Raw genomic sequence first — 17,061 nt, 5'->3', positions numbered from 1 at the left:
TTACAGTGCCATCAGACAGTGCTCCTCAATTCCTGATTGTGTCTTCTATTCACAGAGGTTTAGCATTAATTCAGAGGCTTGTCTATGTACTCCAAATCTTTTTTTGCATTTTGAAGACTACCATCTTATCTGCTGAAGTGCTTCTTCTTTAGCAAGTACAGTCCTAATTTTTTTAGCCTGCCTGAAGAAGCTAAACCTCTCAATCTTTATTTGTATTTTCCTTTTGTTGTTTTTTGTTTGTTTAGAAAAGGTGATAAAAATTGGGTATTGTAGTCTAAATATGATTTAATAAGTTCTTTCAGAGCTATTTACCTTAGTGAGAACTATAGTTAAGGTTGCAAATCAGCATATGTTAAACTTGTTTTCACTTACAGCTTTATCAAGAATTCTTTTGAGTTGAAATTTTCCATTCTTGGTTTCAGACCAAAAAAAATGTTTTGTGGAAAACTTCAGCTGTTGAGAGTTATCACAGCAGCAAAATTATATGTTTTTTCAATTTAAAAAGGTTTTAAAGACTTAACAACAGTAACTCAACTTTATCAGTAAACAGTAACTCAAAATTGTCTGCCCTATAAATGTTGCATTCTGTATGTGGCTAGACATCAGTGAAAAAAATACTTTAGGAAGTTTAGGGGTGAGGGACTTGAGAAAGAAGAATGGTAAGTATTTAATTTCATGGTAGTGGTGTTAAGCATGAGGCTCAGACATAAGGCATAAACTCCATATGTCTCAACTTTGCACATGACATATCACAGTTGCTCCAAATTTTTGACTTTCCACCGCTCATTGAATAGATACACCCCTATGCATATACTCCCCTTTGATAACCTGGAAACCACAAGGTACAACACATGCATACTGTACTTCACAGAGATTTCACTCATTTGTATATACAGTACTCCGACTTCCCATCTGTCCCCAACATATGCATTTTATAAGTACATTATACACATTCTCTAACTTACTGAAATGATATTTTGCATATCTCTAACTCCATCCATCTGACGATTTCAAAACGCTTTACAGACCTTAATGAATGAATCTCCACAAACACCCACCCCTGACACTAAAGGAGTTTCATTTTCTTCATTTTCTAGATGAGGAAAATGAGAGACATCAAATTATTTGCCCAAGGTCACACAGAATGTCAGTGTCAAATCCAGAAATAGAATCTTCAAGTCCTAACTTCCAGTCCTGTGCCTCAGTCAGAAGACCATCCTTCTTTGTATACACTCACCCTTATATAAATCCACATACAAAAATATATGTTCGTTGGCATATGTGATTACTGTGATTGCTCATACAATTGCAGAAAATGCAAGCACAGATAACCAGTAAGTTTTTCAACTGTTCAGTTAATTCTACACTGTATAATTTCAAGTGCATGCACACAGTAATTGTATGTAGTTGCACACATGCAGTTTTGAAAATCTGCCATGCAATTTTTCACACTTTGAATACATGCCCAACAAAGCGCTAACATTCATATCCTCGCCATACATACAGATTACAAATGTAATGCATGCACAGATACCTTACATGTGTGTAAACTCTGAACACCTCTCTCTACAGTCTTATTTGCACAGAGATGCTTAAACACCCATACTCTGGTAATGAGTAGCCTAGCCACATTGTATAAATAGACTCCATAAAAACCATCATGTTCTTCTTTACACTATTTTCAAGGTGTGTACACGAGGAGAAATAAGCTATATCCCTTTCCAGTGTTGTAGCTCTCCCCTCCCAAGGAAGAAGGAAGCAGGAAAGAAGGAGTCCCAATTTCTTCTGAATGCTTCTGAGGTAGCACAGATACATGCAGCCTCACGTTCAGGGCTGAGTCTCAAGGCTTGGCTTTTCCCTCAATTGATTATTTTTATATCAGTGTGAATTATGACAATTATTTGTATGAAATAAACTTTTGATATTGAAATTTGTGTAGATTTTTTTCTTTCCTTAAGATGTTTTTGAGTACTTATCTTTTTTAATTAAATGTAGTGAACATGATTGATTTTTGTTGTCTTTTTCTTTAATATTTTGTCCTAAATGTGAAATGATAAAATACTATTGTATATTATTTATTACAACTGGAGCATGTAGCGAAAACTATAGGTAAGGTGGAATAAGCATTTACATTATAACCCCCTATTTTTAGTTGCTTGTCACTTTACAAAATTTTCATATTTGCATAAAGAATTTGATTTTAAATGGTTCATTTGTTTTTCAGTAGGAGGAAAGAGGGAAACAATAATCTTAACCCATTGTTAATACCTCAGCAGCACAGGGTAGAAATTTGAAGTTTGCCAAGCAAGTCCTTAAGGAAGTGCGATATTTTAATGTAATTTGGCCAGGTTATTTATTTCTATTTAAATAATAAAAATATGCCTATACAAAGCTCTGGCACATAATTAATACTATCAAAAAGAGTTATAAGGGGTTAAAAATCTTTAGACATGTGCCATTTTTTCTGATAAAGAGTGCAGTGCATGTGCATGCATATGAAATCTGGATGGAGTAAAAGCCATCAAACTGAGAACATTAAATAGGACAGCACTGTCTCATCACAACGTTTTAATTCTATTGCCTTGCATTATAGTGCATCTTTAATTGCATGAGCATAAGCTGGTATCTTGTCTTATTAATTGTGCAGATTATGCAATGTATTGTGAATGACTCAGAGCAGGAACACTCAGTTTTAAATAACTTCTCAGAACAAAAACGAACAGGAGGGACATACATAAAATTATTGTTTGTCAACAACAAAAAATCCTTTGTGTTAAAATATATTTAAACATAATTGAATTTGAACTACCCTATATATCTTAAATACATGAAACCAGATCTGGCTCATTGTTCTGGATCATTGTTATTTTGATTCATTGCTTGCTATCTGATCTGTGAACAGAGGGCCAAATTTTGCTCAGTTACACTGATATAAATTGGGAGTAAATACATTGACTCCAGTGGTTGTTCTCCAGACTTACGCTATTGTAAACAAACATAAGAACAGCCCTACTGGGTCAGACCAAGGGTCCATCTAGCCCAGTAGCTTGTCTTCCGACAGTGACCAGTGCCAGGTGCCCCAGAGGGAATGAACAGAACAGGTAATCATCAACTGATCTATCCCCTGTCGCTCATTCCCAGCTTCTGGCAAACAGAGGCTAGGGACACCATTCCTGCCCATCCTGGCTAATAGCCATTGATGGACCTATCCTCCATGAATGTATCTAGTTCTTTCTTGAATCCTGTTATGATCTTGGCCTTCACAACATCCTCCTGCAAGGAGTTGCACAGGTTAACTGTGCGTTGTGTGAAGAAATGCTTCCTTTTATTTGTTTTAAACCTGCTGCCTATTAATTTCATTTGGTGACCCCTAGTTCTTGGGTTATGAGTAGTAAACAACACTTCCTTATCTACTTTCTCTATACCAGTCATGATTTTGTAGACCTCAATCATATCTCCCCTTAGCCATCTCTTTTCCAAAGTGAAAATTCCCAGTCTTATTAATCTTGCCTGATACAGAAGCCGTTCCATACCCCTAATAATTTTTGTTGCCCTTTTCTGAACCTTTTCCAGTTCAAATATATCTTTTTTGAGATGGGACGACCACATCTGCACACACTATTTAAGATGTGGGCATACCATGGTTTTATATAAAGGCAATATGTCCTATTATCTGTCCCTTTCTTAATTATTCCCAGCATTCTGTTCGCTTTTTTGACTGCCGCTGCACATTGAGTGGATGTTTTCAGAGAACTATCCACAGTGACTCCAAGATCTCTTTCTTGAGTGGTAACAGCTAATTTAGATCCCATCATTTTATATGTATAGTTGGGATTATGCGTTCCAATGTGCACTACTTTGTATTTATCAACATTAAATTTCATCTGCCATTTTGTTGCCCAATCACCCAGTTTTGAGAGATTCTTTTGTAGCTCTTCGCAGTATGCCTAGGTCTTAATTATCTTTAGTAAGTTTATATCATCTGCAAATTTTGCCACCTCACTGTTTATCCCCTTTTCCAGATCATTTATGAATACGTTGAATAGGACAGGTCCCAGAACACCCCCCCTGGGGCGCACCATTATTTACCTCTCTCTACTCTGAAAACTGACCATTTATCTCCTACCCTTTGTTTCCTATCTTTTAACCATTTACCAATCCATGAGAGAACCTTCCCTCTTATCCTGTGGCAACTTACTTTGCATAAGAGCCTTTGGTGAGGGACCTTGTCAAAGGCTTTCTGAAAATTTAAATACACTATATCAACTGAATCCTCTTGGTCCACATGCTTGTTGACCCCCTCAAAGAATTAGTAGATTGGTGAGGCATGATTTCCCTTTACTAAAACCATGTTGACTCTTCCTCAACAAATTATGTTCATCTATATGTCTAACAATATTGTTCTTTATTATAGTTTCAACCAGTTTGCCCGGTACTGAAGTCAGGCTTACAGGCCTGTAATTGCTGGGATCACTTTTGGAGCCTTTTTTAAAAATTGGCATCACATTAGCTATCCTCCAATTATCTGGTACAGAAGCTGATTTAAATGATAGGTTACAGACTACAGTTAGTAGTTCTGCAATTTCACATTTGAGTTCCTTCAGAACTGTTGGATGAACAAACTGAATTTGACCCAGTGTGAGGACTGGCCTAACTTGCTGCATTTCTCGGCTTTATTTACTGTAAACTATCCAACCATATAAGGCTACTATCACATTTGATTCTAGATTAAAGGTCACATGAGCCCATCATTTTAGGAATCAGTGGCCAGCCAGCAGGGGAGCTTGGGTAAGGAAAAAATAATCTGTTAGATAAGCAACTAAAGAGAACCACATCAAAACTGAATCAATCACATACTTGGAAGGGAATCACAATGTTGATTGTCTCTCCTACTTTCTTCACCAGAGTCTGCCGTAGATAGCGTGGCAGCCAGAATTTGGGACGTTCTGTCGATAACCAAAATATGATATCTGTCTTTATTTGAAATGTTAGGAAAATGAAGGAAAAACACCAAAGGAGACAGAGTTTATACCCATCACTGGGAATCAATACAAAGTGCTTGTGAGCATGAGAAAATCAGAGTGAAGGCTACTCATGCAGTTGGGGAAATTGATGATTTCCTATACATATTTATCTGTAACAGCAACTCTTGCCCTTCTTTCTGTAGTTCTGCAGGATCAATTGCTAGCAGGACTGGTGCAGTTCCACTGAACGAAGGAAGATTCTGGAGGTTTCTGCATAGTATATGCACCTCTTTGTGGAGCTCAGCTCCACTGGGTACCCATCTGCATAGCAACAAGGGGTCAGGGCATGGGCAGGCTTGGCTGAGGGGCTGGGAAACTATTGCTGAACAGATCCTCCAATCCTCCACCCAACACTACATCAGCCACTAGGTTTGCATCACTGTTGTGGAGTTGCTCAACACCACCTCTGTGACCAGCAGTGGAAGGAGTTGCACTTCAGTACTCAGCATCAAGGGAGCTTATTTTTCCTTTACAAGTGGGAATCTTATTGCAAAGTAAATTCTGGCTTTTCAAATCCAGGCTCATTTAAGTTTTTCTTGCATACTCTGTCTTACCTTTTCTCCTTCCCTCATCCATATCCATTATCTATAGAATGAATTTGTAAGCCTGGATTTGGAGTACTTGTTCTTATATCTGTCTGGTTTTTGGATGCTTTGTAACTCTAGTTCATTACACTAGGTCATTTTATTGTTAGTGGGACTCTGATAGTCAGAGTGAGGAATCTGCAGTTAACAGCTCTTAATATCTTTTGGACTGCAATCAAATGAATTAGAACCTATTGCTATTGAGTGGTGGAGAGGATGGTAACTAACGAAGTAGGACATGCAAGTGCAGATAACAGCTTTTATCCAGCAAGTCCTTGGCCTCAGTTCGCAGGATTGTGAATGTTGTGGCATTAACATACCAATCTATTTCCAGAATACTCTTATAAATAAATAGTTAAATAAATAAAGTGTCCCTTAGTCAGACTTTGCAACAACCATTTCAGGACGCAGAATGTAAACATTTTAAAAACTGAAACATGAATAAAAATATACTGACTGTGATCCAGATCTTGTTACCTCTCTTGTACGTTTCCAGAATCAGCAAATTAATAGTTCAGAACCAACTTGAGAGAACAGTCTAGTATTAGAATATAGGCAGAGGTATACTCAAGCGAGAGAATGCCTGCGCTCTGTCCTCACTCTAAAGAAAGTGTTTACCCTGCCAATCCCAGAATTTCCTCTTCCTTAAGAGAGATGAGCTTTCAAGCTACACAGAGCTCTTCCTCAGGTCTGGGGAAAGTACTCAGAGTGTCACAGCTAAATACAAGGCAAACAGATAGTTTAGCATAACTAGTTAGCACATATTCCAAGAGACCTTTCAAGGTGAAGGAGCCTATTAACACCCCTGTGTCATAGGACAAAAAGGAGGTTTAGTGGATTACAGATTCTTGTAATAAATTCAGTGTCTTGATTAAGACCATGATTTTTAGGGAAGGTCTACACTACAAACTTGCATTGGTGTGGCTGCACTGTCTGGTGACGATGCTCTAAGCTGATGGGAGAGCTCTCCTGTTTGCTTAATAACTCCACCTCCACAAGCGATGGTAGCTATGTCAGCAGAAAAAGCTCTCCTGCCATCATAGGACTATCTGCATGGGGGGTTAAGGTTGGTATAACTACATTGCTCAGGAGTAAGGATTTTTCACACCACTGAACGACATAGTTATATTGAAGTAAATGTGTAGCGTAGTCCTGGCTGTAGTGTCTAGCAGCGTTAGGAATTTAAGCTCCCAGGCTCATCTTTTGAAAGTGTTGTGCAGGTTTCCTTTGAGAATGGGACTGATAGGTTAGATGTAGAGTGATCACTTTGTGAAAAGTGTTCACCTACAGTGATACGGTGTTTTTGTCTTCTATCCTCTTCCTCTGTAAGTTCATTTGAGAGCATAGCGATTGTCTCATTTCACCCAGAGAGGTTGAAGGGTTGTTTGAAGACTGAGCTCATCATCAGAAGCAGGCTCCCCATAGACCAGGACACACCAACTCAAAGTAGCACCAGATCCTGCCACAACAACAAAAGCAAAACCTGCGGACTTATCTCCACTGCTACAATGATCAACACCCCTCACAACACACCTTTAAGATCCATTGGTCCTATACATGCCTACCACAACATGTGGTTTACCTCATCCAGTGCACTAAATGTCCTAATAACAACTATGTGGTTGAAATCAGACAATCACTATGTTCTTGAATGAACTCACACAGGAAAAGTATAAAAGACAAAAACACTGTATTAACTGTGGGTGAACACTTTCCAAAAGTGATCACTCTATATCTGACCTATCAGTCTTCATCCTCAAAGGAAACATGCATGCTTTCAAAAAACAAACCTAGGAGCTTAAATTCATAACTTTGCTAAATACTAAAAAATCATGGTCTTAATAAAGACACTGGATTTATGGCTTATTACAACAATCTGTTAACCCACTAACCCCCCTTTTTGTCCTATTACTACCAGGATGTTAACGGGCCATTTCACCCTGATGGTCCCTTAGTTTAGCATAAGTAGTTAGCACACATTCTATCTCTTCAACCTTGTATTTAGCTGTGACGCTCTAAGTACCTTTCCCAGATCTAAGAAAGAGCTCTGTGTAGCTGGAAAGCTTGTCTCTCTCACCAACAGAAGTTGGTCCAATAAAATATATTCCTTCGCCCACCTTGTCTCTCTAACCAACATTAGGACCAACATTGCTAGAACACTGAATACTTTCCATTAAAGAACATTATTAGAATTGTCCTAAAGGAAATAGATAAGTGATATTTGTTCACTCCAGAGTAGCAGCTGTGTTAGTCTGTTCTTTTTGTTCACTCCAGATACTCACGCAGGATCTCTTGGATGGTAACAGGCTCTTTGGTTAGTGCTGGTTCGCTCTCACCAGCCAGGTTTATAGCCCTAACACGGAAGTAGAGTTTGTCCCCGGTGACCAGATCTTTAATGAGTGCAGATGTTTTCTCAGTTAGACCTTGAAGAGCTGGAACCCACTCTGTAGCTGCAAGTAAAGGGTGTCTGTTTTAAAATAATACAAACTTTCTAAATTAAAGGCCCCTCTAGTTTCTTTAGCACTGTGTCTTTAGGAAGTTTAGTGATGACTGTTGAGGGCTTTCTTTGTAACTGATTTCATAAAAGTAGAAGGGAGTGGCTCTAATAGGGAGGCAGTGAGTTAGGTTAATTCTTTCCTGAAATTGATATAGCCCTTAACTATGTATATGGTACTCAGATACTACGGTGACAAAAACATGCTTCTAACAACAGTAGTGCAAATAATGGAATTTATCACCTCATTTTTTCCCTGCATTTTTACAAGTTGATGGCAGTAGGACAGAATTTCTAGTGCTTCTTCAGTAATACTAACAGCATAGAAGTCATGATACTAAGAGCACTGTTGTCATGCTGTGATGATATAACAGTGATTCTGGTAACTCTGCAGTAATTATCATTATTGAATAGATACTAGGGTGATAAGACACTTTAGAAAAACCTAATACAGATTACATGGCATCACCATAGTAACGTGGTACTGCATTGACCCTACGGGCTGGTCTACACTAGAGGAGGGAAATCGATCTAAGATACGCAGCTTCAGCTACGTGAATAGCGTAGCTGAAGTCGAAGTATCTTAGATCGAGTTACCTACCATCCTCACAGCGCGGGATCAACGTCCGCGGCTCCCCCTGTCGACTCTACTACCACTGTTCGCGTTGGTGGAGTCCCGGAGTCGACAGGAGCTCGTTCGGGGATTGATATATTGCGTCTAGATGAGACGCGATATATCGATCCCCCAGAAATCGATTGCTACCCACCGATACGGCCGGTAGTGAAGACGTAGCCTAGGAGATACAGCTGCTTTGTCAATGGTGACCGGTAACAGAGAAGATTCTATATTCCATTATTCTATGTTGATGCTGTAATGATTGTGGTGATTATGATTATGATGCTGCTGCAGTAGTTGATTTGATGACATGATGATGGTGATGTTGTGAAGATACCGTGAACATGAGGATTCTAGACTTGCTGCAGTAATACTTTGGTAACCATAGACATATGATATCAAGTAAGATTAGGGTAACTGTGGTATTTGACTAAGGGTATGTCTACTCTAGAAACACTACAGTGGCATAACAGTGGCACTGCAGTTACACCATTGAAGTAGCATTGTAATGCAAATTAGGGCTGTCACGCAATTAAAAAATAACTGCAATTAATCATGCAGTTACATAATACTGGAATGTCATTTATTTAAATATTTTGATGGTTTCTACATTTTCAAATATATTGATTTCAATTACAACGCAGAATACAAAGTGTACAGTGCTCACTTTATTTTTGTTTTTATTACAAATATTTGCACTATAGAAAATGAGAGAATATTTTTCAATTCACCTAACACAAGTACTGTAGTGCAGTCTCTTTACCATGAAAATTGAACTTACACATGTAGAATTATGTACCAAAAAAGCTGCATTCAAAAATAAAACATTGTAAAACTTTAGAGCCTACCAGTCTACTCAGTCCTACTTCTTCTTCAACCAATCACTCAAACAAACAAGTTGGTTTACATTTGCAAGAGATAATGCTGCCTGCTTCTTGTTTTACAATGTCACCTGAAAGCGAGAACAGGTATTTGCATGGCACTGTTGTCACCAATTCGCAAGATATTTACGTGCCAGATGCATCATATGTCACTTTTGTGTTTCAGTCAGCATTCCGGAGGACATGCGTCCATGCTGATGACAGGTTCTGCTCAATAACTACCCAAAGCAGTGCGGACCATTTATAGCATGTTCATTTTCATTATCTGAATCAGATACAACTAGCAGAAGGTTGATTTTTCTTTTTGGTGGTTCGGGTTATGTAGTTTCTGCATCAGAATATTGCTTTTTTAAGACTTCTGAAAGCATGCTGTACACCTTGTCCCTCTCAAGTTTTGGACAGCACTTCAGATTCTTAAACCTTGGGTTGAGTGCTGTAGCTATCTTTAGAAATTTCACATTGGTACCTTCTCTGTGTTTCGTCAAAGCTGCAGTGAAAGTGTTCTTAAAATGAGAATGAACAATGTGTGCTGGGTCATCATCTGAGACTGATAACATGAAATATATGGCAGAATGTGAGTAAAATAGAGCAATACAGTTCTCCCCAAGGGAGTTCAGTCACAAATTTAATTAACGCATTATTTTTTTAATGTATGTCATCAGCATGAAAGCATGAAGGGGCATACAAATGTTTAGCATATCTTGCACGTAAATACCTTGCAATGCCAGCTATAAAAGTGCCATACAAACACCTGTTCTCACTTTTAGGTGACATTGTAAACAAGAAGCGGGCAGCATTATCTCCCATAAATGTAAACAAACTTGTTTGTCTTAGTGATTGGCTGAACAAGAAGTAGGACTGAGTGGACTTGTCGGCTCTAAAGTTTTACACTGTGTTGTTGTTTTTTTTGAGTGCAGTTATGTAACAAAAAAAACCTACATTTATAAGTTTCACGTTCATGATAAAGAGATTGCACTACAGTACTTGTATGAGGTGAATTGAAAAATACTATTTCCTTTGTTTATCGTGTTTACAGTGCCAATATTTGTAATAAAAAATAATATAAAGTGAGCACTATACACTTTGTATTCTGTGTTGTAACTGAAATCAATATATTTGAAAATATAGAAAAACATTCAAAAATACTAAATACATGTCAATAGGTGTTCTATTGTTTAACAATGTGATTAATTATGATTAATTTTTTTTAATTATGATTATTTTTTTGAGTTAATCATGTGAGTTAACTGCCATTAATTGACAGCCCTAGTGCAAATGCTTCCTACATTGACAGAAGCAGTTTTTTTGTGGATGAAGATAACCCACCTCTTCAAGAGGCAGTAGCTAGGTCGATGGAAGAATCCTTCTTTTGGCCTAGGCATATCTACATGGGGAGGGCTGGGGGGCAGGTCGACCTAACTATGGTGCTGTGGGTGCAACATTTTTTACAGCCCTGAGCAATGGAGCTAGGTCAACCTAAATTTTAGTGTAGACCGGGCCTCGTGGTGATATGGTACTTATTTTATTTGTATTACTGTAGCACGTAGGAGCCCTAGTCAAGGACCAGGACCCGATTTTGCTGGTTGTTGTACATACATAAAACAAAAAGATATTGCTAATGTGTTGTCTGTAGAGATGATATGGGTTGTTTGACTTGCATTGGATGCTGCAGAAATGCTAAGATGGTGATTGCAGTGATGCACTGAGTCTTTGCAGTACTGTGGTTAACTGCAAGTATTGTTTGTGATGATTATTGTAAAGATGATGGCGTGATAACAATGTTATGCTTGATGTGATTATATCATGGTACTATGAGAATGCAGAAGTAAATGTGGCAATGCTTGATAATTATATTAGGATCACATCCACCATCATTAGTGGTAAGCTCTAATGTAATGATATTGGATATACTTATTTGTAGTGCTGCTGTTGTGAAGCTGTAGTAGTTATGGTGATATTTTAGTTATTCTGTTCTGACTGATAATGCGCAATTGATACTGTGGTACTAGGTACTCACATCCTTCTTTGCAGTACTCCACATGGTAGCCATCTAGTCCCCCTGCTCCAATCCGCTCAGGGGGCCTCCACTTAAGGGTAACAGTGCTGTCAGAGATGTCTTCCACTGTAAAGTGGGTTGGTTCACTTGGGGGAGCTAAAAGAAAATTAGTAGAAAGTAAAATCCTGAGATATAGGATTATAAGTGAGAGAACATGGTAGATGTACAGGGAGTGATCAGGGTATGAATTATCTTACTGGGGGGCGGGGTGGGCAAAACAATATAGAATCATATCAAAATACTGCAAAATGTAACCTCTATCGCTCCACTTGATGGAAGAGTCAGTGACTAAAACCAGGACAGGGAGGAATACAAGATACTTGTACAGTAACATAGGAAGTCTAGCTAGATAGCAGTTGCTGTGCATAAGTTCCTTTATAGATAAAAGCAGATGAAGAGACTAGAGCTCTGAGAAATGAATCAGCTTTTCAGCTGAGGAGAGCAGGGGAACGGGAAAAAAACAATATCTGTAAAATTTGTATGCTGAACTTATGACTTGACTATTATCAGGCAAAATTCACATAGACAGGGCCAAATTCAGCAATGGTATAAATTGGTGTAACACATTTTACTTCTGTGGTGGTTTGTTGGCCCATCGTATCCATATTTATTTACAAATGCAGCTAGATCTGGTCTGTGCAACAGAAACAGAAATATCAGAAAAAACATTTTGGTGTCAAGGGGTTTCATTTCTGCTACATTTTTCAGCATGCCCCCTCAGAACAGGCTTTCTTGCCTTGTGAATCCTCTGTACTTCATAGCTCAGCAAGAATAGCAGTTAAATACAGTCCTAGCATCTCATTTTATCTTTAGGTGTGCTTCTTTTCTACTAGTTTGAAAAAAAAACACAAAGAAAAGTCTTGCTTAAGAGTTCTGAGACTCGAATAGGCCTCAGGAAAACAAAACTCAGATTTAGGTACCAGTATTAAATCCATAGTTCAAAAATGTGAGCTGAAAGTGAACTTGCTTAAAGTCACGTATTGCATGACCGATATACTGTATTGAGAATTTTTCCAGCTGTTGTTATCTGACCCCTGCTTCATCCAGATAGATATTTAAGTAGGATATCCCCAGGACATATGCTCTGAGGAGTTGAAGATTGGAATTGCAGAATTGTGCATTTCTAGCATTTTATATCCTTAGTGAAAAAGATACTCTATTTGGGACACATTTCATAAAAGGACTGCAGAGAACCTAATACATGTGAGAGGATGTAAACTGTGTACCAAAGTATTAATACAGTGGCTCATTCTCATATGGTATGGCAGAACACATTTTAAATAAATTATTTTTGCCAAACCAAGTATGTTTAATAAGCTCTGGAATATTTTGAACATTTTAAATATTGTTTTAACTGTTTCAATTATACTGTAAGATCAGTACAGTTGAATACTTGTTTAATAGATGTAGATTATATTATTAGCATTGTAGTTTATGATGCTATTAAAAAGAATCAGATTTTAACCAGTTCCTTGCTGTTGCCGCATTACATCAACATCCTTCATTTTCAAAATGAGATAAAGATTGGGCACCATACACAGGAGGAAAAGGTAATTAGCAGCACACATGACCATACAATACATCCTACAAACCCAAATACTATTCTCTGAAGCACTGGGCTCAGGCTTTATCCCTAATCTAGTAAATCTCTGCCTGTTCCATGAAAAAACTTTGGACCTTTTTGTTCAGTAGCTCCTCTTGATGGTTCTTGTTGCTTCCCTTCTGTCTCCGTAGCCCAACTGTTGGGTGACTGAAGTCCAGATTTAACAGACCCCTCTTGCAGTTCATCCTTCCTTCCTGGCCCTTGGCAATGGACTTTTGCTTTCACACTGTCTCCTTCAGAAGACTGTTCTCCCTGGCTACTGTCTGCAGTTTGGGTCACTTTAGTCATTTCAGACTCCAGCTTTGGTATTTTTGTTACTGCTGTTTCTAAAGCCCTCAGATGGCTGGTTTCCTGAAGACTCATACAGTTTGCTCCCAGCTCAGGGACTGCTGGAGACACTGTACTGCTGGGTTGAGAGGAATTATTTATAGAAAATAATTCCTTGGATATTTTCTTAATCAACTAGCCTTGTAGCTCTGGAGGGGGCTAGGATTAAAGGAGGTGGGATATTATGATATTTGCACCCATAAGGGAATAAGGGAAGCTGAGAGGGACTGGGAAAATGCTATTAATTAGTTCCCTCTCCTCTCCAGATCTGGCCTTGGCTGTCACACTTCTAATTATAACAGCTAGAAATTCATCAGCAGTTTCACGAAACTAGAACCTCTGTGCTTCCCAGGGAAGGGAATGGGAGCAAGAGAAGAGAAAAATTACAAAGAAAAAAGGTTTGACCTGAAGAAGAGCTCTGTGTAAGCTTGAAAACTTGACTCTCTCTCGCCAATAGAAGTTGGCCCAATAAAAGATATTACCTCACTCACATTGTCTCTATAAAGAAAAAAGGGTGAGAAGTATGGAATGGAGAGAAAATATCAAGTGACTAGTTAGCTGTCTCAAAAAAAGGAAAAGTTTTTTCTTTTTAGAGAGGTGGAATGAGAAGGTGAGGGTTCATTTATCTGTTTCTTTGAAGTCATAGAGATAATGTACCATGTGATGAAACTCACCAATTGGCATGAAGGGCTGTGAGGCGGGGCTAGGCCGGGACATGCCAATGGAATTCACAGCATAAAGTCGCATCTCATAAACAACACCTTCAATCATTTGCTTGGCTTCATATGACAGCTCCTTCAAAAGGTCAAAGTTCAGCCGCATCCACCGGTAGCTCTTCTTCTTTTTCCTCTCTAAGATATATCCTATGAATGAAAAAAAATTCTGTGATGTACAAGAATAAGAAGTGGCTGAGACAGCATAATTTTCTGAAGCAAAAGAAAAAGGAAAACTACCCTTGTTCTAACTGTATGGAGGCGCCCAATCCAGGCCCAACACTGCTGAGTTTGCACTTCAGAGCCTCCTCTCTGGGGATGTATGTGGGGTCCAGTACTGTCTACCTCCTGTGCTCCAGAGTCTTGCTGGCCCAGTAGTAGCCACTCTACACTGTCATTAGTTCTTGTCATCAGATTTGATTTCTCTGTTCCAAGACCTGAAATTTGCCTGAGCTTTTGCGAAGGAATATGGTGATACTATCCTCCTCAACAAAAACAACAATGGAAGGAAGGAAACCCACATTACTGGAATTGACTATTTCTTTTACATATTTCCCTTTTCAGTCAAATTGTCCTAAGCCAGAGAGAATGGCAAGTAAGCAAATAAAAGGCAATAAGAAACCTCTTTAAAACAAAAGAGAGAGAGAGAGAGAGAAATATAATTGTAAATGAATTGCCAGGATGTGCATATAACTAAATTGCTGTTGCTCTCCACCTTCCATGCTCTGTTCCCTCTCAACTATTTGACATCCTTATTTGTTTGATCATATTGGAAATTTAGATTGTAGCTCTTCTGGGGCTGTGGATGCCTTTCTATGTCTGTTGTTAAACACTTAGCACATTCTTGATGCTGTACAATAATAGTATTCTATTATATATAGTAAGTAAAAATAATAAACAAAGTTGAGAAAGAGTAGAGTTCCCATCTGTCTTCTCTAGACCTATTACATGGCTTGGGAACAAGTATTCTTCATTAATCACTGAACCAATAAAGGCATGAGTGCTTCATGTGAAGGTAACGATTTGGAATACTGTAGGCCAGGCCTGCACAACTCATAAAGCGGCGAGGGCCACATTACTCCAAAGAAAACAGCTGAGGGCCAAACCCCCCAGCCCCGCGGAAACACTCCCCTCTCCCCGGCCCAGCGGAAACACTCTGCCCCAGCACTGGCCAGCCCTGCAGAAACAAACACTCCTTTCCCAGTGCCGCCCCACCAAAACAGCTGTGGGCCAAAAAGGAAGGTTGGGGGTGGGGAGGTGATACTTGATTTTAAATCAACCAGGGGCTCCCAGCTGAAGAGCTGGCTGGGAGCCCTCAGGGTCAAATTAAAGGGCCCGGGACTCCGGTGGCTGCTGGAACCCGGAGCTTTGTGGGGCTGGGGCAGGGATTTAAAGGGCCCAGAGCTCCTGCTGCTGAGGGGAGCCCGAGCCCTTTAAATCCCAGCCCCAGCGCATCTGCTGGAGCCGCCGTCGGGATTCAAAGGGCTCTGGGCTGCTTTGGGGAGCCCAGAGCCTCTGAATCCCGTCCGCAGCTGGCAGGGCCGGCTTTAGGAAGTGCGGGGCCCCGGCAGGGATGACTGAAAGAAAAAAAAGTGTAAAAAAAAAGCCTTTCATTTCTTAGCAACCGGTTCCCTATAAAAAGTTCTGCCACAGTATGTATTTTTTGTACCAATAGGGTTACCATACGTCCATATTTTCCTCCTGGATGGCGATTTAAGATCCAAAAAGCCTGACATGTCCGGGAAAGTACAGATGTATGTTAACCCTACCTAAAGTTCTTTTTTAAAAAGATGTGTCTGAACTAGAAATGAGCTCCGCCACTCCCTGAGTGTGTGCTAGGGTGCACGTGTGGTTCCCAGCTGCTCCCTGCCCACCTCATTGAAGCAGGTGTGCAGGGTTACTTCCCTGGGAACTACAGGGCACCAGTGGACATGGGGCTGGCTGGAGGTGGGGTGGGGAGGTGGCTGGAGGTAGGGTCTGGCTGCAGGCTGGGCAAGGGGTGTGGGGCAGGCTGGAGACGGCGTGTGGGATGGGCTGGCTGGCTTCAGGCAGGGCCACAGGGGGGGTGCGGCATGGGTTGGCAGGGCTGGAGACAAAGGAGTGCAGGACTGGCTGGATTCAGGCAGGGGGATGTGGCAGGGGTTGGCTGGAGACAGGGAAAGGGTTTCAGGGCTGGCTTGAGACAGGGGTTGGTGCAGGGCTGAAGGAAAGGCAGGGGGTGAGGGGCTGGCTGGAGACAGGCTGACTGTGGGCAGCGGGTGCAGGGCTGGCTGCAGACAGGAACTGGTGCAGGCAGGGCAGGAGGTGCAGCAGGGGTTGGCTGCAGGCAACTGGTGCAGGTACAGGGAGTACAGCCCACCCTGTATGGTGAGTGCCCCCTCCTCCTGCCTCCCCCACCAGGGTAGCAGTAGCAGTAGCAGCCCGTGGCTCAGGAGCTATTTAAAGGGCCTGGGGCTCCCCTGCTTCCACTGCCCCAGCCCTATAAATAGCTGCAGGAGCCCTGGGGAAGTGGTGGGGCTCCAGGGGCTATTTAAAGGACCAGAGCAGCAAAGGCATCTGTAGACCCCCCCCTGCTACCCCAGGGCTCTGGGGGCTATTTAAAGAGCCCGCGGCTCCCCTGCTTCTACCGCCCCAGCCCAGTAAATAGCCGAGGGAGCCCTGGGGAAGCAGTGTGGCTTCAGCGACTATTTAAGGACCGGGGAGGCAGAGGCAGCTGGAGCCCCGGCCCTTTAAATAGCCCCTCAGAGCCCCCCGCTACCCCAG

At 40.6% G+C, this 17,061-nt stretch overlaps 1 protein-coding gene across 5 annotated transcripts in view; it reads right to left on the bottom strand.

Moving 5' to 3' along the window:
• Positions 1-17,061, bottom strand: part of MYBPC3 (myosin binding protein C, cardiac) — a 135,507-nt gene that overhangs the window by 29,599 nt on the left and 88,847 nt on the right. For all 5 annotated transcript variants that reach the window (XM_030559829.1, XM_030559831.1, XM_030559830.1 and 2 more), the window contains 4 exons: positions 14,260-14,448; positions 11,617-11,751; positions 7,891-8,058; positions 4,858-4,946 (listed from right to left, as the gene is read on the bottom strand). In XM_030559829.1, coding sequence (XP_030415689.1) covers positions 4,858-4,946; positions 7,891-8,058; positions 11,617-11,751; positions 14,260-14,448 — 581 coding nt within the window. The remainder of the gene's footprint in view (positions 1-4,857; positions 4,947-7,890; positions 8,059-11,616; positions 11,752-14,259; positions 14,449-17,061) is intronic.

This window comes from Gopherus evgoodei, chromosome 4 (genome assembly GCF_007399415.2).
Source record: "Gopherus evgoodei ecotype Sinaloan lineage chromosome 4, rGopEvg1_v1.p, whole genome shotgun sequence".
NCBI classification, from domain to species: domain Eukaryota; kingdom Metazoa; phylum Chordata; order Testudines; family Testudinidae; genus Gopherus; species Gopherus evgoodei.
The sequence above is the reverse complement of the archived record's forward strand: the minus strand, read 5'-3'. Positions and strand labels throughout refer to the sequence as shown.